This window comes from Marmota flaviventris, chromosome 19, assembly GCF_047511675.1.
Source record: "Marmota flaviventris isolate mMarFla1 chromosome 19, mMarFla1.hap1, whole genome shotgun sequence".
NCBI classification, from domain to species: Eukaryota; Metazoa; Chordata; class Mammalia; order Rodentia; family Sciuridae; genus Marmota; species Marmota flaviventris.
In genome coordinates, this window is record NC_092516.1 from 14941468 (window position 1) to 14965124 (window position 23657).

At 33.7% G+C, this 23657-nt stretch overlaps 1 protein-coding gene across 1 annotated transcript in view; it reads left to right on the forward strand.

The window, feature by feature from the left end:
- The window catches only part of LOC114096939 (phospholipid-transporting ATPase ABCA3-like), a 119992-nt gene that overhangs the window by 89348 nt on the left and 6987 nt on the right, over positions 1–23657 (forward strand). Inside the window, 9 exon segments of the mRNA XM_071605762.1 lie at positions 142–261; positions 263–440; positions 7528–7774; positions 7905–8113; positions 8785–8997; positions 12206–12379; positions 15771–15949; positions 22552–22677; positions 22894–23088. Of these exon segments, the coding sequence (XP_071461863.1) occupies positions 142–261; positions 263–440; positions 7528–7774; positions 7905–8113; positions 8785–8997; positions 12206–12379; positions 15771–15949; positions 22552–22677; positions 22894–23088 (1641 nt within the window).

Sequence of the window (23657 nt, forward strand, 5' to 3'; positions counted from 1 at the left end):
TATATGTTTCTACTGTCATGGTATTTATGATATAAAACTGTTTTGTCATAAATTTTCTAAGCATCAATCTTAGTGAACTTCAATATTAATGATCTGGTTAGGTCTATGACTACTGTAATATTATGTCTATATTTTCTTTAGATATCCCTCTACTGTCAGCAGTTCCATGCCATGTTCATGAAAAAGTTGATATTCAGTTGGCACAACTGGAAGATAACTTTGATACAGATTCTGGGACTTGTAGTTTCCACATTTGTTTTCTTTCAGGTCCAATTACCTTGTACATCATGATGAAATGGCTAGGCAAATGGATTTGGATCAATATGGTCAAACCATTGTGCCTTTTTATATTTCTGGACGTTCTAATTTGACTACAAGTCTTTTAGAACATCTTGAGAGTATGCTAAAATCTAAAAATCACAAACTTAAGGAAGTACCAGGTAAGGCCTGTTAAGAAAAATAAATTCTCTTAGATGATCTGCTGTATCATTTCCAAAGAAGAATCTTAACTATAATATTTGACTACTTCCTCCATTCTTTTCTTGCTAGTCACTAATATCTTAAAAGCAATTTAACTCTACAAATGCCCTCTTGAAGGCTACTGGTCTTGAAAAATTGTTAGTGAATGCACTTTGGCTGTGGGCTGTCTACAGGCATTTGTTGTTCCTTTCTAATAAAAAGAGTAAAAGATGTCAAACTACATATATACATATGTATACATACATGTACTTTGCCATATGTGTATGTATATGAGAGAAAGAGACTGTTAGTAATAGACTTGACTTTAACTTGATCTACCTTGCATCTACAAACTCACCCCTTACCATGTCACGTTATCCCTCTGAACATAAAGACTCCTTTCTTTCAAATGTGTTTCCTCCTAAATATTATATTTTTTCTTTAAGTGCTATTTGATGGACAGTGCTCCTTTAGGTTAACAAACAGCCTGCAGGTTAGTCAGCCTATTTTGTTGTTTTTTTCTCTCTCCTTCAGTTTTTTCCCTTTGTAAGCTATAGTGATATTTGTACAGATATTATTATTGAAACATTGGGAGCAACAATTTGATAAACTTGACTTTGAGCAAATACAATAACATTTAAGAATATTAAAATATTTTGAGTCTAATAATTATTCAATCAAGCTCTCAATTTTCCTTTTTTCACAAGTGGGAAATTTCAGTTCCAAATCAATGAAAATATTTGAGTAGTGTGAATATCATTATCAAATGTTCATCATCTCTAGCAAAAATAAAAGAGATTTATATCTAAATATTTCATTTTTGGATGAATGTAAATGCTATAATATTTTAAAGTTAATGTCTGTACACTTATTCTATTATAATGAAATACATTTTATTCTTACTTATTTATCATTTATGCTGTTACCCTGATGATTAGTTGATATTAGTTGTAGAAAAATGTAGATAGTCATGTCATCTGCTAATAAGAGCAGTTGTATTTCTCCCTTTATAATCTATATGCCTTTTATTTTTCTGTTCATGTTTTATTGTACTAAATAGAACTTCCTTCACTATGTTGAATCGTTGGTGAGAGTGGACATTTTTCCTTGTTCCTAATCTCAGACAGTATGCTGTCTTTCTGCAATAAGTATTTAGAGAGTTAAATTTATTCCCATTTTTCAGAGTTTTAATCATGAATATATATTTTGTTTTCTCAAAAGTTTTTCTGCATAGATTTATATAATTAAATTATTTTTATTTTTTAGCCTATCAATATGATGGGTGACATTTATTTTCAAACATTGAACAAGCTTTCTATTTCAAGAATGGACCTCATTTGTCATGGTTCATAAATATTTCTAACTTATGAACCTAATCTGCCTTCAGAATGGAAGAAAGTCTTTGACACCTGCACCTCAACTAGGGTGTTAATTTCCAGGATATATAAAAACTCAAAAAGCTTAACACAAATAAATAACCCAATATAAACAGTCAACAAATATATGAAAAAATGTTCAGCGACTCTATCACTTATCAAGAATATAAGTAACGATAAATGTTAGTGAGGATGTGTAGGAAAAGGATACACTCATACATTGTTGGTGGAACTGCAAATTAGTAAAACCACTTTGGAGAGCAATATGGAGATTCCTCAGAAAACTTGGAACTACCATTTGATCCAGTTGTCCCACTCCTCAGTATATATCCAAAGGATTTAAAATCAGCATACTACAGTGATGCAGCAAAATCAATGTTCATAGCTGCATAATTCACAATACTAAGCTATGAAACCAACCTTGGTGTCCTTCAATAGATGAATGGATAAAGAATTGTGGTATATATACACAATGGAATATTACTCAGCCATAAGAAGAATGACTTTATGACATTTGCCAGTAAATGAATGTAGATTATAATGCTAAGTGAATTAAGCCAATCTCCAAAAACCAAAGGGCAAATGTTTTCTCTGATATATGGAAGCTAACCCACAATAAGAGATGGGATAAGAATAGAAATTCAGATGATTAGACAAAGGGAAATTAAGGGAAGAGAGGAGGATAAGAATAGTGAAGAAGTGGAATGAATCTGATATGACTTTCCTATGTACATTTATGAATACAGCACAATAAATCCCACCATAATGTATATCCAAAGACTGGGTCCCTAATTAGAATAAGATACATTCTATGCATTCTATGCATGTATAATTTTATCAAAATGGACTCTATTTTCACATATAACTAAAAAAGAATCAATAAAATAAGTGTTCTCCTATTTCCTGGAATATGTTGCATATAATTTTAGTGTCTATTTTCTTGAGAGAGAGAGAGAGAAATGAAGGGAGAGATTTAGAAAATGAGATTTATTAGGGGAACTGTCTCGTCTCATATGATTATGGAACCAAAATGTTCCATGGTAGGCCACCTGTAAGCTGGAGATTCAGAAAAGCAAATAATTCAGTCTGAGTCTCAATATTTGAAAATCAGGAGGTTTCCTTGTGTAAGTTCCAGTCTTACAGTTAATGTAAAATTAACCATTACATTCTGTAGTCATTCATAGTATTCTTTTATTATCCCTATTATTTTCCTGATCTCTTCTTCATTTGTGTTCAATATGCTATCAGCATATTAATTTTCAACTTCAAATAATATGGTTTTCAATTCTAACATCAACAGTTGATTATTTCTTGTACTTCAGTTCTCTGGTAAATTCTCTATCTCAATACCTACTTTAGCTGTGAATTTTTCCATTGTCTGTCCTTTTTGTTAGTTCTGTTTGTTGGTATACCTGGTAATGTTTTGATTTAATACCAGGCATTTTGGGTGAAAATTACAAATATTCTACATGAGATTATGTTCTCCAGAAGAGGTTTAATTTAACATCTGGCAGGCAGTAAAACTAAGGGAAGTTCTCCAATGAGAAACTGAAGTGATTGAAGTTTTATAATAATTACTCTTTCTCACTTCGCAGAAGAAGATACATAGTCAATTAACAAATACATGAAAAAATGTTCAAAAACTCTAGTAATTAGAGAAATGCAAATCAAACTACTCTAATATTTCATCTCACTCCAGTCAGAATGGCAGTTATCAAGAATATAGGCAACAATAAGTGTTGGCAAGGATGTGGGGGGAAAGGCACATTCATACATTGCTGGTAGAACTGCAAAGTGGTACAATCACTATGAAAAGCAGTATGAAGATTCCTCAGAAAACTTGGAATGGAATCACCATTTGACCCAGCCATCCCACTCCTCCTTCTATACCCAAAGGACTTAAAATCAACATACTACAGTATGCAGCCACATCAGTGTTTGTAGCAGCTCAATTAACAATAGCTGAACTATGGAACCAACCTAGGTGTCCTTTGATAAGTGAATGGATAAGAAAATGCTGGTATACATATTCAATGGAATATTACTCAGCTTTAAAGAAGAATAAAATTATGGCATTGGAGAATACCATGCTAAGTGAAATAAGCCAATCCCAAAAAACCAAAGGCCAAATATTTTCTCTAATATGCGGATGCTAATTCACAATAAGGCAGAGGGGACACTAGAGAAGAATAGAGTTACCTTATATTAAGTAGAGGGAAGTGAATGGAGGGGAGGAAAGTGGATGTGGGGATAAGAAGGATAGTAGAATGAAAGACATTATTACTTTACATATATATGTGACTGTATGACCAATATGATTCTACAACATGTACACTCAGAAAAATGAGAAATTATATCCTATCTATGTATGATATATCAAGTGCATAAATGCATTATACTGTCATGTATAACTAATTAAAATAAACTTAAAAATTAAAGTAATAGAAACAGTTTATTAGTAAACATTAAAGTCATGCTGTGAGGTACATGGATGGAACAGGCTGCCTCCAGAAGAGGAAAATGGCCAGGATGACTACATTTAAAAAGATAGTGACTGAGGATTTTCTAAAACTGTTGAAAAAAAACAGGTTCAATAAATGCTAAGATTCCTTGGGAGGATAAATAAAAGAAAATCACACCTAAGTACATTGTAATATAACTGCTAAATATCAAATCCACAAGAAAGAAGAGCTTTAAAGAAGTTAAATAAACCCATATATCTGCAGGAGAGCAATAATAGGACTGATTATGGACTCATGATGGAAAAAATGGAAGTTATAAAACAGTAGAATGATATTTTCAAAGTGATAGGGAAAACCTGCCAAGCTAGAATTCTATATCTGATAATGATAACCTAAAAAACAAATGTGAAATAAGAACATTTCACACACACACACACACACACACACACACACACACCCTGCACCCAGGCACATGCATGCCAAGAAACCAGCAGACAATGCTAAAGGATATTCTTAGTGCAGAGGAAAAAAAATTATCTAAGACAAATTTATAAACAAGGGAACAATTTACAAACAATGGAAAGTATAAATGTGTCAGAAAATATAAATCAATACTGACAGAATGAAACAATAAAAATATCTTGAGGGATTTAAAAGCACATCTAGAAGTCAATCATATGATGATAGCACAGAAAGCAGGAAGAGGGAAAATGGAGCTCAAAGATTCTAAGGTCTTTTCCCTGCCTAGGAAACAGTAAAAGTGGTGATTTGAATTAGACTTTAAAAGGTCAAATAAGGTTCATCATGACTAATCATTAAGGAAAATGTATATCAAAATTACTGTGAGTGTCCACTTTATTCTCATGGGGTTGACTATTACTAAAAAAAATAAATAACAAGTGTTGGCAAGTATGTGGAGAAATTGGAAACTTGCACGTTACTGGTGAGAATATAAAATGGAAAGCAGTATGGAGATTCCTCAGAAAACTTGGAAAACAGTATGGAAACTATGTAAAACAGTGTGGAAAGTCCTCAAAATGTTAAATGTAGAATTACAACATGATCTAGTAATTCCACTTCTGGGTATATACTCTAAATAATGGAGAATGGAGACTTGAAGACTTGTACACCATTGTTCATAGGGACATTATTCCCAATAACAAAAGGGTAGAAGGAACCCAAATGTCCATTAGCACAGTATTTACAATAACCAGAAGTAACCCACATGTCCATCAATAGATGAATAGATAAACAAAATATTATCCAGACATACAAGGAAGGACTTGTCAGCTTAGTAAGGGAGGAAATTCTGACACATGCTACAGCATGAATGAAACTTGCAGACATTGTGTTAAGTGAAATAAACCAGCCACAAGAGGATAAATATGGTATGATTCCACTTATGTGAGACACCTAGAGTCATCATGGAGACAGAATGTAGAATGCTGGTTTGGGGCAGTAAGATGAAACGTTCTAGAGATAGATGATGATGATGACTGCACAATAATATGTAGGTACTAAACATCACTGAACTGCACACCTAAACGTTTCAAATGTTACTTTTTTCATATTTCTTTTTATAGATGGACACAATACCTTTATTTTGTTTATTTTTTTATGTGGTGCTGAGGATCAAACCCAGTGCCTCACACATGTGAAGCAAGCGTTCTACCACTGAGCCACAACTCCAGCCCCTCAAATGTTACATTTTATGCTTTGTGCATTTTACATAAAAAATGAAAAAAAGTCAATAACACAATTTGTTAATTTCTAGTTGAAACCACTAGAAGAATAAAGAGGACATAACCAGAAAGCTATTTGAGGGATAAAAAATTTTTTAAATTTGTTTTTAACCACCTATGTATAATGCAATAAAAATAAAAATATATTCAGGTGAAAATATATTGAAAATGTTCTCTAAAGTAAAGGATTTCATCTCACTCTAGTCAGAATGGCAGCTATTAAGAATACAAGCAACAATAAGTATTGGCAAGGCTGTAGGGGAAAAGACATTGCTAGTGGGACTACAAATTGGTGCAGACAATCTGGAAAGCAGTATGGAGATTCCTCAGAAAACATGGAATGGAACAACCATTTGACCCAGATATCCCACTCTTTGGATTGTACCCAATGGACTTAAAATCAGCATATTGCAGTGACATGGCCACATCAATTTTTGTAACAGCACAATTCACAATAGCTAAATTGTGGAAGCAACCTAGATGCCCTTCAATAAATGAATGGATAAAGAAACTGTGGTATATATGCATAATGGAATATTACTCAGCATTAAAAGAGAATAAAATTATGGCATTTGCAGGTAAATGGGTGGAGTTGGAGAATATCATACTAAACAAAGTAAGTCAATCCCAAAAAACCAGAGGCCCAACATTTTCTCTGATAAGTGGATGCTAATCCATAATGGGGAGGGATATGGGGTAAGTGGAGGAATTTTGGATGAGGCAAAGGGGAGGTGAGGAGGGGATATGGGGGTAGGAAAGATGGTGGAATGAGATGGATATCATTACCCCAGGTACATGTATGATTGCACAAATGGTATGACTCTATTTCATGTACAACCAGAGAAGTGAAAAATTCTTCTCTATTTGTGTACAATGAATCAAAGAGCTTTCTACTATCTTGTATAACTGATTAGAACTAATAAAAATAAAATAAAATAAGAATTAGTCTGTTTCTTTCTTACTGTTAGAGTATAAGCCTTTTAAGCCCCATCAAGAGCCTGAAGATTTATCAAGGTACTTTCATCATTTATAAAACTATAATATTCTCAAAGGGAAAAAATGTTGAACTCACCACAGTGTATTTTCATTCTTCTCAGGGTCTTGATTATTCTTTTAGATCTCTAATGCCCTCAAAAAGTGATTTTAAAAATTGTTTTATTCAGTTTTCCTGTTTTTTCAGAGGAAGGATTTGTCAGCTGAAAGATAAAGTTATAAAATGAAGTACTTAAAATCAGTTTAAGACAGAAAAATTAATTGAGAGTCTATACCATGTTGCATGTGTTTTCTCAGTGAAGTAGTAGTTTAGGTTATAGGCTGTGAAGTAATAGCTTGAAATTTAATGATGGAATAAAATGTTTAAAGATAACAGCAAATGTTTGCAATAATTATTATGAGAAAATTTTAAGTTATAAGAAAATTATTTGTTGTTCTTCTTGACATATTTTAAGTGTTGTGAATGCACTAGCCAATGTTGTTTCCTCATCCTAGGTAATCTTCTGGATTACTTGACGGAAAATAAGGAATGTAATAGTTTATGCATTATTGCATTTTCCGTGGAAGTGAAGACAGATGGAACAGTATTTACTGTTTTTTTCAACAATGAAGCATACCATTCACCATCCCTGTCCCTGGCAGTGTTAGACAACATTCTTTTCATGTCACTCTCTGGTGCTAATGCTTCCTTAACAGTCTTCAATAAACCTCAGCCACGCCCTGACAATAAAGTCATTGAAGAGTATGTTTTTATTTTCATTGGAATTGACTCTTAAACTTTAAAATACATTTACATGATAAAAATAGTTGTTGACTGAAATCTGTATTTCCTGCTTTGTTGATTTTCTGCTCCACCTTTGTTCCTTCTGTAGGACTATAAATGGACAGGAGGTGTTTTTGGATATGCAGCTGGGCATAGCGCTTTTAATCAGTAGCTTTTCCCTCCTGACAGTGACTGAAAGGATCAGTAAGGCCAAGCACATCCAGTTTGTGAATGGGGTCTCTGTCATTGTGTACTGGTTTTCTGCTCTAGTGTGTGATTTCATCATCTTCTTATTTTCCTGCTTTTTACTATTGGTGAGTAGGGTTTATTTTCCTTCCATACCACATGGAACATTCCTATCCTAATGGTTTCATAAATCTAGCTCTTCCAATAAACTATCTGTGTTCAATATCTTATAAAACATTGCAAAATTTCATGGTAGATGTCATTAGAAAGAAAATAACTCCTGTATCCTTCATTAGCAGAAAATAATTTTTCTTGCAGTAGCACAAAGACCAAAAAACCAAAGGCTGAATGTACTTGCTGATTTGTGGATGCTAACCCAAAACAAGGGAGATTGGGGGAGGCAATAATAGAAATTCATTGGATTAGACAAAGGGAAATAAAGGGAAGGGAGAGTGAAGGGGAGTGGGGAAAGACAGTAGAATTAATTGGATATCACTTTCCTAGCCTTGTATTTGAATATATGACCAGAGTAACTCTGCATCATGTACAACTACAGGAGTGGGATCCTAAATAGAATAAGCTATATATTCTATGTACATATAATATGTATGTGTAATTTGCCAAAATAAATTCTACTGTCATATATAACTAAAAAGAAGAAGAAAAGAGGAAGATTGACTAAATAAGTACTACCATGCTAAATGAAGGCAAGCTTTGCTCTTTCCTTCTTTGAATATTTTGACCTGATTTCCTTTTTTACTTGCTCTTCACCTTTGCCTTTGTCCCCTCTGTATTTCAGGAAGTGTTCAAATACTGCAAAATTGATATTTATGTCATGGATTACCACTTACTGGAAACAATGCTCATACTCACACTGTATGGCTGGTCTGCCATTCCCCTCATGTACCTGATGAGCTTCCTGTTTTCTAGAAGTTCATCTGCCTATATCAAACTTATTCTGTTCAACTTCATCTCAGGCACTTTTACTATCTTCATAGATGGAATATTAAGAGATGGTAAGAAAGGACTTCACAAATTTTCCCCTTCCCTAGAACACAGCAGTCAATAAATGAGCAATTGATTTACAGATACATAAGGACGTTAGTAGACAATTAAGTTCTAGGTTTTTTGAAAAATCCTGCACTTAATGTAAGTCAATAACCTTATTAGGAGTGCCTGTGATATTTCAAGCATTGTGCCTCATCTAGTGTCCTCATATTGAAGTAATGGGTTTGAAACTGAGCTGCAGGTCCTTGGATATGATGCCTTCTCTCTATCCCCACCTCAGTAGCTCTAGCACATGACTTAAATAATCTGTTTTGGGAGATTTTAGGTATATTAGTCCCTGAAACTCATTTGCAAGAAAGAAAGAAAGAACAAAGAAGTAGCTTTTCTTCTTATAGAGGCCAGTTTTCAGAAAGTTAGAAGAAATTATATCTCAAATATATTAGAGTATTACTATCTTTAAAAATATTATCTCTTGGTATTGTGGTATTTTGGAGTGAGGGATGATTTGAGAAGAGTCTTGAGTTTGTGGGGAAGATCTACAATTCCATTCAGGGAATGTTCTATGGTGTGACACTTCCTCATTAATTCAATGAAAAGGCACAAGAATCTGAACAAGAGAATAATATTTTTCAGAAAGATAAAAAACTAAGTGATATACATAAACACTTAGTATACACACACACACACACACACACACACACACACACACACACACATATATATGCCAATCTTTTTTCCTTCCTTTCCTGGTTTCTGCAGGATTCTTAAATTTGTATTTCCTCACTTGCCTGCTCTGATCATGAGATTTGCATATATACTTTGGCTTAATTTCTTTATAAATATGAACTTGAACTAGATCATACTGTCCATACCTCTGTTTTTGCAGAGTTCCACAGACACAGGCTTCCCATCTCATTTCCCTAACCCTTTGCTTGTTATAAAAAAAAATTCCCTGTATTAATGACAGTCTTGGAAATATGAAAAGTAAACAAACACAACCCAAAACAATTATAAAAAGAACCTTGGAAAATGAAAAGATTTAATAGCATAGAAAAAATTCAAGGACAAAGTTACATTTAGATAGGAGGAATAAGTTCTAGGGTTATATTACACAGCAAAATGACTATAGCTCATAACAATGCATATTTGTAAATATCTAAAAGAGAAGATATTAAATCTCTTTACCAAAAAAAAATTTTGAGGTGATGGATATGATAATCATTCTGATTTGATCATTCCACAATGTATATACATGTTAAAACTTTACATTTAATATATATAATTATTATTGGTCAATTCGAAATTAAGCTAAAAATAAAAAAATAGTCCAAAGTTTCAGAATATTATACATAGTGTAAGTGAGAATTGGTGGATTAAAGATGAATACAAAAGGGCTAGAGCTAGGGCTCAGTGGTAGTGCATTTGCCTGGCATGTGTGAGGCACTGGGTTTGATTCTCAGCACCACATATAAACAAATAAAATAGAAGTCTATCAACAACTAAAACAAAAATTTTAAAAAAAGATGAATACAAAAGAAATACACTTAATCCCATGAGATAAAAATATGAGAAAAATATGAAATCCATGGAAGACAGAGAGAGAAGTTCCAATAGAGTTCAGAAAGTAATAACAGAACACAAAGATGTAGTATTAAAAAAGACACTGGCTGAGATTGTACACAGTTGTTTACAAACAAATCTTCAGTGGCAAAAGGCAACTCATTGGATACAACATCATAAGACTTCAGAATGCCAAGGTTAAAGAGAAGACTTCTGAGGCAGCCAGAGAAAAAAGTTGAATAGGCATGTTTAAATATCCAATGTAACCACAAAGGAATACTTTTTAAAGTTTAACTTTAAAACATAAATGACCAATGCAGAAGAAAAAAGAATTTAAAAAACTAAATCACATCTAAACTACAAAGAAGGGATAAAAATAAAGCAGAAAAATCTGAATAAATAAATAAATAATATGATAATAACAACCCACAAAATTAATAAAGTCAAATAACAGCAAAACATGCTCATTAAATAAATGACAAGACTGCCATTCTGGACTTCCCCAATCCCCACATTGGAAACAAGCCCCCAACTTCATGCTATTTATGGAAGGCACAGTAAAAAAAAATAAAGATATAGAAAGTAAAAGAATGGCAAGCACTATGCTACAAAAATACTCATAAAAATAAAACTCAAGTGATTATAGTAATAGAAAAAATATTTAGAATTGAAAAATAATATAATTATGCTATAGCTAAAGTAAAAAATTGTATAGCCTTAACTAATCAATAAATTTTAAAAGTTTGGAAAAACACCCAGCATTGCATATTCAAAGAAAGAATGGTGAACATTTAAAAACAGGGAGTTAGCAAGGATGGTGGAATGTGATGGTCATCATTATCAAAGTACATGTATGAAGACATGAATTGGTGTGAACATACTTTATATACAATGAGACATACGAAAAAGTGTGCTGTAAATGTGTAATAAGAATTGTAATACATTCTGCGGTCATTTACTTTTAAAAAATCAATTAAAAATTTTTTAAAAACAAAAATTAACCAAATAGAAAGTGAATATATATAGCTGGCCAGTGTGGTGTACACCTGTAATCCCAGTGACTAAGGAGGCTGAAGCAGGCAGATCACAAGTTCCAGGCCATTCTCAGAAACTTAAAGAGACCCTGTCTCAAGACAAAATAAAGGGGTCTGAGGTATGGTTTAGTGGCAGAGGGCCTCTGAATTCAATCCCCAGAACTGCCCCCCAACACACGCACACACGCGCACACACACACACACAGTACTCTGATTTGACCATTCCACAATGTGAATACACAATAGAGAGTACTAAGCAAGCCAGACTAACAAAACTGTTACACTTCTAGAAAGATGCAGTTTACTAATTTGATTTAAGAAGAATTAGAAAATTTGAATTGTACTACAAGCATTCAAGTGACTGATGGTTCAAATTTCTGTCCATAAAGAAAACAAAAGCCTAGACGGCCATACTTCACCAAAAAAAATCGAATTCTGTAATTATCAGCAAAACCTCTTATCACAAGTATAAACTATTAAAAAACTTATTAAGACGTAATTCCTGTTCTTCAAAGATAATCTGGTTTTTAATTTCCTAAGTTTGGTTGGATCATTACTGGGGGATTTTTTTATCTTAGGGATAGTTTATTTTCTATTATGTAACCTACTCTTATACTTTTAGGAACATCGACTAACTTGTCTAATGGCACCAGAAAATTCATACGTAATTCATTTCTGCTCTTTCCCAATTATAACCTTGGGAAATGCATCAGTGACTATACTGTTATCTACCATATGAAGATACTGTGCACCCAAAAAAAGAATATTCACAAATTCTTAAATTGTAGTAAAGAAAGTAAGTATCTTGAGGATCTCTATAAATAGCTATGAAATTAACCTCGGGTTCAGACCACAAAACATGTATAAATCTGCTGTTCATTCAAGGAGAGAGGACACATGTTTGGTACATGTGTCATTTTTCAAGCCAAGGAAAACTTCTAAAGTATAGTAAAACTTTAAAAGTATATCAAGGTAATTTTAAAATAATTATCAGGTATAGAATAAGAGCTACTAATAATCAACCATCTACTAGTATAACTTTTTAAAAATATTTATTTTTTTAGTTGTAGTTGAACACAATACCTTTATTTTATTTATTTATTTTTATATGGTGCTGAGGATTGAACGTAGGGCCTTGCCTGTGCTAGGTGAGCACTCTACTGCTGAGCCACAACCCCAGCCTAGTATCACTTTTTGAAATATCAGTTTTTAATTTAGTGCTGATATAGAGAATACAGCTCAGAGTTCATTTTTGCATGTTGTGTTTGCTAAATTATTTTATTAATTTTAATAATTTAATGTAGATTTCTTTAATTAATGTATTCAAAGCATATACAAATAGTGTATTTCTTTTCCAATCCATATTGTAGATGTTTCTTGTTCTTGATTTACTGCTTTGTCAGACAGATACTGAAAGAATGAACAAGACTCGTCATCAGAGAAAATGCCCGTTTATTGAGGAACAGCTCTGCATATTTATAGAGCCGGGGGTGGTTTGACAGTTATGACAGTTTAACAGTTTAATGGTTTGACAGTTGGTACGGGTTGTTTTCTGATTGGTGGGTAAGGATCATGTGAGTCAGCAGGGCTAGTCTGATTGGTGGGTATGGATCATGTGAGCCAGCAGGGCTAGTCTGATTGGTGGGTAAGGATCATGTGAGTCAGCAGGGCTAGTCTGATTGGTGGGTAAGGATCATGTGAGCCAGCAGGGCTCACCATTGGATGGCTCTCTCGGGGGATGGGGAAGTTAGTCTTTGGAGCCGGGGTGACTCCCAACAGATACAATAGTTAAATTGAATCAAAGTGACAACAGACCTCCATTTTCATTCCAATATCAGAGTTAACATTGTAATATTTTAGCATTAAGTATGATGTTTATTATAGAAACTTTATAAATTTAAGGAGTTCCTTTTTTTTCCATGTTTGGTTTTTTAAATCACGAAAAAGTGTACAATTTTATCAGATACTTGTTACTGCTTGTATTGAAGTGAGTGAATGATTTTTCTTCTTTGCTCTGTTGAATTGCATATATATTCTATTGAATTACATAGTGAATTATTTAGCCTGAATTTGCAATGGCAAATAATTATAAGTCATATGATAAACTGAATAAACCAAACAGTGTTATGATGTATAAATTGTTATACATCAGACTGCTTGCTACTATTAGTAAGGATTCTTACATCTATGTCCATAAAAAATTACATAGATGTAATTTCAGGTTGATTTGTTTTGTTTTGTAAAATATTTATAAAAAGTTATGGAATAAAAAATATTTAAGAAGTTTTTATTTGGTCAAAATTTTGTGGAATGTTCATTGCAGCTCAATTCACAATAGCTAAGCTATGAAACCAACACAGGTGCCCTACAATAGATGAATGAATAAAGAAAATGTGGTATAAATACACAATGGAATATTACTCTGCCATAAAGAAGAATGAAATTATGGCATTTGCTGGTAAATGGATGGAATTGAAGGCAATCATGCTAAGTGAAATAAGGCAATCCCCAAAACCAAAACCTGAATGTTGTCTCTGATATATGGATTCTAACTCACAATGGGGAGACAGGGTTTGTTCTTGGAGGCTTACTGAATTGGATGGGGGGAACAGAGGGAAAGGTGGGGGATGGGAATGGGAAAGAGAATGAATTAGACATAACTTTCTTATGTTCATATATGAATACACAACCAGCATGCTGTACATTATGTACAACCTCAAAATGGAAGTTATTCTCCATGTATGTAAGATATGTCAAAACACATTATAGTATCATGTGTAACTAAAAAGAACAAATTAAAAATTTTTAAATTTTGTGGAGGAGGATTGGTGTTATTTTTTGTTAAATGATGGAATTCACTTTTGGAAATTGTGTATGGAGATTGTTTTTTGGGAAGGTTTTTAAACTATTGATTGACCTAAGAATAAAGATAGAATTATTGAGTATTTTATGAGGCAAAAGTTTTGGTAGGATCATTCATTACATCTAAATTTTCAAATTAATTGGAGTAAATTTGTTCAAAACATCAACATTTTTAACATCTGTATTATTGATAGTGATATCCCCATTTTAATGCATAATATTCCTGATTTTTGCCACTTGCCTTTTTTCTTGAGCAATCTTAACAGAAGTTTGTCAGTTTTATTAGTCTTTTCCAAAAAAAGAAAGTTTTCAGCTTTGTTAGTTCTTTTTATTGTGTGTTTGTTTTCTAATTTATTTAGTTATATTCGTTTTCATTTTCTTCTACATTTTACACTTGGGAGATCAGTTTTCTAACATCATAAGATGGGTTCCTACATCATTTATTGTCCATGTGGTTTGGTGTATCAATATTTTTCCTGATTAGATACTCTGAATGTCTAGCATCTGTGATTTGATGTTTCATTAGTTTGAGAAAAATTTTCATTCATGGGAAGAGAAAACATCCAAGGGGAAAAAAAAAGTTTGAAAGGCAATATTGGCCCTTGGAGCCTTGATCTTATCTACAAAGCAGGAAACAAAGGAGTTAAGGATACTGCAGAACAAAGAGCCTGTTATGGAATCAGAAAACAGTATCTACTCCTCTACCACCTCCACTATCTCCACCATCTCCACCACCTCTCAATTACTCACTTCAGAAAAACAGACATTTATAAAGAAATTGCATTTCATTTTACCAATAAAATAGCTTTCATAATCTAAGTCTTTGTTCCAAATATATCATCATTAAAACATAGAATTCCATGAAAACTCACAATTCAAAAAACAAGGAGGCAGCTAGTTTTCAAGAAAAACTAGTATAAGAATACAAAAAACAAGATTAAAAACAAAACATATAACAAAATTATTTTTTTAAGAACCACAGAAGCAACATACAAATATGCCAGTATGAAGGTGTGGGAGCTAATACGGCAAAATGTTAACAACATTGATACTAGTTAGATGGAGTACTGTTTATTATTGTTTGAATTTCATTATACATTTGAGAATTTTAGAGATGATAACATAAGAAGAAACAGATTCTCGTAGACAACATAGATTATGATACTGTTCTTTATAAAGTTCAAGGATAATCGCGTCTTACACTCTAAATACTTTGTCTTAGTTTAGCCTAGTGCTTCATTTTATCCTGTATTTCTTCTTCTTTGTTGTTCTCTTCATCTGTTCATGGTGTCAGTACGATTAGCATTCTCTCTCAGTATTCCCAGATACTGAGAAGAATATTTATTCTTTGGAAGAGCATACAATTGGAAAGCATTTGATTATCATGAGTATTGCAGGCTGTCTTTTTATTCTCTTCATTTTCCTTTGTGATAACACTTTGTGGAAATTAAGAAGATTTCTCAATAAACATGTTTACTTTGCTATCTACAAGAAATATAAGAAGGTGAGTGCTTAAGATCAACTCTAAGAACATTGAAAATTAGGTCCTCAAAAGTATGTGTTGATATGTGACTACCAGTTACCAGACTCAGTCACCAAATAAAAGAAAAATTCATCTGCATGAATATAAATTAACATTACTGAGGTAAAATTATCTCTAACAAAGTGAATTCTCTTTGATGATCATTTCAAGGGACTAAAGTTTATCTTTATGAATTTTCTGTACTGCTGACTATTTTCTCTTTCATTGATGTTTTGATTATAATTTCCTTCGTATTTCTCCTCTCTTAGAAGCCTTAATTCACAGCTTTTAGGTTTCTCCTCATTTCTAAATAAGTATTTAAAACTAATCATTCCCTAAAAGCACTACTCTAGCTATGCCCTTAAATTCTGATGTATTATTTTTATTTTTTTAATTGACAAAAATTATATGTATATTTAAATGTATAGCTTGATGGTTTGATATACATGGTGGAATGGTTTAGTTAAGCTTGTTAATATATTCATATATTTGTCTTTTCTTGTGGTGAGAACATTTCAAATCTACTCCTCTAAGTATATTCTTTCTTAAGTTGATTTTAATTGAAAAATAATAATTGTGTTTTAAGGGATACAGTGTAATGTTTTGATACGTTTACAGTGGAATGATTAATTCAAGCTAAAGCATTTAAGATATACTTTTTTAGTAATTTTGAAATATATAATGCATTGTTATTTATAACAGTCAACATTCAGTGTGTGATAGGAAACAAAGCTTATTGCTCACATCTACCTGAACTTTTGCTCAGCTTTTCTTACCCCGCAAGCCTCTGATAGCCATCGTTCTACTCTTTACTTCTGTGAGTTTAATGCTTTTAGAATCCACATATAAATGAGGTCATACCATATTTGGCTTTTCATATCTGACTTATTTCACTTGACATAATATCCTCTAGGTTCATCCATGTTGTTCCAAATGACAGGATGTCCTTTTTTTAAAGGCTAAATATCATTTCATTATGTATTTAACCACATTTTGCTAATCATACATCTTTTGATGAATACTTAGGTTGAGTCAATATTTTGGCTTATTGTGAACAGTGCTATCATGAGCATGAGAGCGTAGATATCTTTACAAGGTGATGATTTCATTTTCCTGGGATATATACCCAAAAGAGGGATTGCTTGGTCATATGGCAGTTCTATTTTAAACTTCCATACTATTTTCCATAATGGTTGTGTTACCAGAGTCTTAGATCAGAGGCCCAATTCAGGGGTTCCCAACAAATCAGGTCTGAGCACTCACCCCATAAACCAAATGGAAAAAGTAATGGTGACAAGAGAGAAAGGAATTTTTTAATAGGTAAAGCTACCCAAGGAAGACAAAAGTGACCAGCATTTCTGGGGTACTAGTATGAGCATCCACATTACATAGAGAGGGGGACCAGAAATACAGAGTCAAGTAGTCTTGCCCAAGCTGATCATAATCTCAGGATTGGTCAGGTAGGACCTTGTTGGTGATAAGAAAGTTGCTGTTTCCTGGGGGATAGTTTCAACTCATCACTAGGTGTATATCTATTGGACTTGCTTCTGGAATTCAAGGTAACTCAGAGCAAAGGAGACAAATGCAAAATGAAGATGCCACTTTTTCCCCTGTTTTCCATTACCCATTGGACATTTGCAGGTTCAAATTAAGAGTCAATGTTTTTAGCCAAAGCAACCTACCTCTAAGTCTTTGTTACACCTGTACTTATTTATATTCCCACCAACAGCATACAAGGGTTCCCTTCACAACCTTTCCAACACTTGCTATATGTTGTGTTTTTTATGATAGCTATTGTGTGTGGGTCAGGAGTTATCTCATTGTGGTTTTCTTCATTTTGTAAATTAGTGAATTATAGTTATGCATAATATAGCATTCATTTTGACATAATTCTTGCAACTTTGGAATATAATTTGCTTCAATAAGATCTCAAATAATTTCCTTTTTCTCCTGTCCTCCCTTCCCATGTTCATTTTACTTTACTGGTCTTCCTTCTATTTGCTTATAGTTTTTTTTAAATTAGTGCTTTATAGGTAAACATAAAGGTGAAATTCACTGTGATATACTCTTACATGCACATAAGATTTGGTCAATTTCATTCCACCATTCTTCCCTTTGCCCTTCCCTCCTCTCTCCCTTTCAGTCCCTCTCCTTTGTTCCTTTCCATTTTGTTGTTTCCTCTGCTGTGCAGAACTTTTTTGTTTAATATAGTCCTGTTAGTTTATTTTTGCTTTTGTAGCCTGAGTTTTTGATGTAATATTTTTATGTAATCATTTTTTTATAAAATGCTGTTATCCTATTGGGCCTCTCTAGTTAGTTTCAGATGATTTTCTCTTATTGATCCCAGGATTTTCTCCTTATCTTTGACTTTCAGCATTTTTACTGATATGTTTTTATATGGATATCTTTGTGTGTTTATCTCACTTGGTTTTCCTTAAGCTCCTTGAATATATAATATTTTTCATTATATTTAGAAGTTTCCAGCTAGTACTTTTTTGAATATTTGCTAATTTGTTGTTTAGCAACCAGCTCAAATATGTTAGTAAACTCTGGTTCCCTTGCAGTGTGAAGCCTGTGATAGTCCTCAGAGGGTGTGGGCCTCGGCATGGGCACAAACATCCTGAAATGGCAGTGAGGTTTTTAGGGCTCTTTTTGCCTATGTCTTTCATGACCACACCCAGCTGTTAAACTCCACTAATTGCTGACTGAATTTGGTATGGTTTTCAACAATGCACTAGGGCATGATTTTCCAAGTACTGATCCAATTTACTGATCATCTTTGGAGAAGTAGTTAAGGTCAATGAATAAATTTCATTGCTATCCCAAGAGGATTCTTTATTGTGGTTCTCTCTGGTAAAATAGCTAGCCTGTGCTTTAATATTTTTTTTGAGGATAGGAAAGGCAGCAGAATACAACAGACACTAGTATGGCAATATGTAAATCAATGGATGTGTAACTGATGTGATTCTGCAATCTGTATATGGGGTAAAAATGGGAGCTCATAACCCACTTGAATCAAATTGTGAAATATGATATATCAAGAACTATGTAATGTTTTGAACAGCCAACAATAAAAAAAAAAAAAACAACAACAACAAAAAAAAAAAAAAAATTTTTAAAATTTTATTTATTTATTTATTTTTATTTGTATTAGGTATATATGACAGCAGAATGTATTTTGATTCATACATGTACTTAGGATAATATGTCCACCATCTTTCCTACCCCCATGCACCCTCCCTCCTCTCCCACCTCTTTGCCCAATCAAAGTTTCTCCATTTTCCCCATGCCTCCCACCTCCCTGTTATGTGTCAGTTTCCACTTATCAGAGAAAACTTTCGGCCTTTAGTTTTTGGGGATTGGCTTACTTTGCTTAGCATGATATTCTCCAGCTCCATCCATTTAACTGAAAATGCCATAATTTTATTCTCTTTTAATGCTGAGTAATATTCCATTATGTATATATGCCACATTTTTATCCATTCATCTATTGAAGGGCATCAAAGTTACTTCACAATTTAGTCATTGTAAATTGAGCTGCTATAAACATTGATGTGTCTGCATTACTATAGTATGCTGATTTTAAGTCCTTTGGGTATAGACTGAGGAGTAGGATAGCTGGGTCAAATGGTGGTTCCATTCCAAGTTTTCTAAGGAATCTCCATAATGCTTTCCAGATTAGTTGCACCAATTTGCAGTCCCATCAGCAATGTATGAGTGTGTCTTTTCCCCCACATCCTCACCAACAATTATTGTTGTCTGTATTCTTGATAACTGCCATTCTGAAGGGAGTGAGATGAAATCTTGGAGTAGTTTTGATTTGCATTTCTCTAATTATTAGAGATGTTGAACAGTTTTTACAATATTTGTTGATCGAATGTATACCTTCTTCTGAGAAGTATCTGTTCAGTTCCTTAGCCCATTTATTGATTGGGTTGTTTGTATTTTTGGTGTTGTTTTTTGAGTTCTTTATATATCCTGGAGATTAGTGTGTGTGTGGCAAAAATTTGCTCCCAAAATGTAGGCTTTCTGTTCACCTCATTGATTGTTTAGTTTGCTTAGGAGCAGTTTTTTAGTTTGAATCCATCCCATTTATTAAGTCTTGATTTTATTTCTTGTGCTTTAGGAATCTTATTAAGGAAGACAGGGCCTAATCCAAAATGATGAAGATTTGTGCCTACTTTTTCCTCTATTAGGTGCAGGGTCTCTGGACTAATTCCTAGGTCCTTGATCCACTTTGAGTTGAGTTTTTTGCATGGTGAGAGATAGGGGCTTATTTTCATTTTGTTGCATATGTATTTCCATTTCTCCCAGCACCATTTGTTGAAGAGGCTATCTTTTCTCCAGTGCATGTTTTTGGCACCTTTGTCTAGTATGATATAACTGTATTTATATGGGTTTATCCCTGTGTCTTCTATTCTGTAGCATCTGTCTACATGTCTATTTTGGTGCCAATAGCATGCCATTTTTGTTACTATAGCTTTATAGTATAATTTAAGTTCTGATATTGTGATGCCTCCTGCTTCACTCTTCTGGCTAAGGATTGCTTTGACTATTCCAAATGAATTTATGATTGTTTTTTTTTAATTTCTATAAGGAATGAAATTGGCATTTTTATTGGAATTGCATTGACTCTGTATAGCACTTTGGGTAGTATGCCCAAATTTATTTATTTTTTTATGTGGTACTGAGTATCAAACCCAATACCTCACCCATGTGAGGCAAGTACTCTACCACTGAGCCCCAGCCCCCATGCTTTAGATTTTATCTCTTTTAGTCATTGTAAATTGAGCCACTATAAACATTGATGTGGCTGCTTTCCACATCAATATTTATAGCAGCTCAATTTACAAGCATTGTAATTGCTTAATTGCTTTCCACCAAAATCTCCATTACTGATTAGAGCATCCTTAGGTTGTAACTTTCCCATGCTGTTTCAAATAAAGTAAATTACACTGGATGGAGCAAAGGAATTCTGTTTGACAGCCTAACACTCCTCACTAGGCAAAATTGGTGGTTCAGATATGGGACAGTAATACAATGGGACTTCAGTATTCCTACCAACTTCATAGGTTTTCTTGAATAAATTTTTCTCCATTTACATTACAGTACATCCTTAGATCATTTCAAAAAACTTTAAGTGATCATATGTTAAAATAATTTTCAGCAGTTTCACTGGAGCACAAATTCACAGATCTCTAATATTGCCATTCTGAAAGTCTCAAATGTTTTCTATGTGAAGTGTTACTGACTGTTTCTCTCTCATGTTTAGATTGTTCTTAGCTATAGCTTCAGTTTTTCATGAGGTGTCTGATTTGGGAAAAATAACAATAAGCTCTGTATTCCTGACTTCTTAAATTGAAAAGAGCAATAGTCAATTTGTTCTGAAATGATTGGACAAAGCACTTTTGAAAATTATGCCAAATTTCTTTTCTAACATCTTGGTATTGGTTTTTTTCAGAGGCTACTTGGTCTAATCAAGAGCATTTATATCTGTAACATTTATCTAAAAAATATCATCCACTGGGTCCAAATAAGCCTTGCTGATGTTTTATTAGTTCCCATTCCCTTTTAATTTTGGCAAGTTTATTTATGATTACAAATGCATTACTTTAACTTTCCCGACTCTCTTGAGATGGCTTCTTTTGTAAGGATCCACGTGATAAAATCATTTCTCTGAATGCTTTGAATTCTATATTTCAGAGATTTTAAAGTACACATAGTAGCATGTTAATTTACACTTTTGGGGAGATACAGGAGATTTAACCAAGGTGACACTTAACTATGCCACATCCGCAGCCCTTAAAATTTTTTATTTTGAGATAGGGTCTCACTAAGTTGCTTAGAGCCTCACTAATTTACTGAGGCTGACCTCAAACTTGCAACCATCTTCTTGCCTCAGCCTCCCAAGTTTCTGGAATTATAGACATGTACCACCACACCTGGCCAATTCACACTTTTTCTACCATGTGAATAACTTTTCCCTCTCTGAGGTCCCCACCTTCATTTCATAACTTAGTTAAGTTGTTGATGAGATTCAGGAAGTTTCTTGGAAATAAATCAAACCTTTTTAGAGCATCACATGACTAAATCAACCAGGGTCACTCCAGGTGAATTTTGGCTGACTAAATAAAGACTCAGTCACAGAAAGTAACTTTTTGGGTTCAGGGACCAGTCCTCAGCCACAGCTCCCAGAAGGGGACAAGGCAGGCAAGAAAGAGAGTGAGGAACAAGTTCTGAACCATTTTATTGGAGAGAAGCCATTCAAAAGAGGCAAGGAGTCAGGTTTTAGGTGGTTGAGTCTAGCGTCATGATAACTTGTGGGTCAGGAGGTTGACTGACATCTTGGAAGGCCATGCTCATCTCATGTACTGTGTGGGGATCAAAGGCAGAGCAAGAGAAAGGGACACATACATGCACAGCCCAGACAGAGCAGTCTACTTTGTGTGCTCAGAATGCTCACAGCTCCCACACACAGCCCATGGCTGGCTCGCCACACCTTCTATTTTAAAATCTTTAATAGTATCTCTTGGTTTAGATTTCATGAAGCCATTCAGTTTATGATTCTTGTCTTAAAAATATAGGATATAATTTCCAAGGAATTATCTGGAGAATCTCCAGATAAAGATGTAGAAGATGAGAGAAAGAGAATTCTGGAGCATTCTAAAGAGTTGATGAATTCCCCAGTGCTTATTAAGGAACTCACAAAGGTAAATCATTCAACGGCCAAAATATTCTTGTCTTCATAGCTCTCTGAGAGCATGCCATTGGTGTCAAGGACTCGCTGTGGTTCTTCAGCATCTATGTGTATTCTACCAAGATAGTTCTTAGGAAACTGTCTGAGGTAGTGGCCCATAGGTCTAAGGTATTTATTGCATTTGACCTATAAATATTCTTTACTGAACTGTATTTTCTGAATTTTTTAGATATACTTTACATATCCAGTAATTCTGGCTGTGAAAAATATTTCCCTGAAAGTCCAAAGGCAGGAGTGCTTTGGATTACTTGGATATAATGGAGCAGGTAAAACAAGTACATTCCAAATTTTGACTGGAGAGCAGAGTCCTACCTCTGGGGATGTGTTTATTGATGGCTTTAGCATCACCAAAAATATCCTAAAGGTAAGATTATATTACAGTATAAGATGACTTATGGGTGCAGGTTAACAGGCAGATGGCTAGGGATAATGGATGACGATCCTGGTGGATATTGTATTGAATTCTGAAAAGAGAAAAATTTGAAGAGAGAATGAAGCAATTAGAGCATAACTTACAACAAGAGAGTCTTTTATGTCTTTAAAATTGTTGGAATAAAAGGCAAAATTCTCTCAACAGTGCATCTAACATATGCCAAACAAGGTATGGTAAGGGTAGAGAGACTGGGCAGAAGAAGATTTTCTGCAATTCAGTTGCAGCTAAGCCCTTGATCAATATTACTAAGGGCTCTGAAGCACTATGTCACTTTTCAGTGTGATGGCAAATCAAAGCAGGGTCTATCTTTTAGATACTATCTAAATACAAATACTACCCTTTGTATTCCTGTATCAGCTAGTCATTGGCTAAACATGCCATCTAGAAGAGGGCTCATCACTTTGGGAAGAAGCTAAGTGTGGTGAGAATTTCAAGAAGAAGAAAGTGGTCAAATTTCAAATGCTAGGAAATCTGAGGAAAGCCTGAATAATGTACTAAAT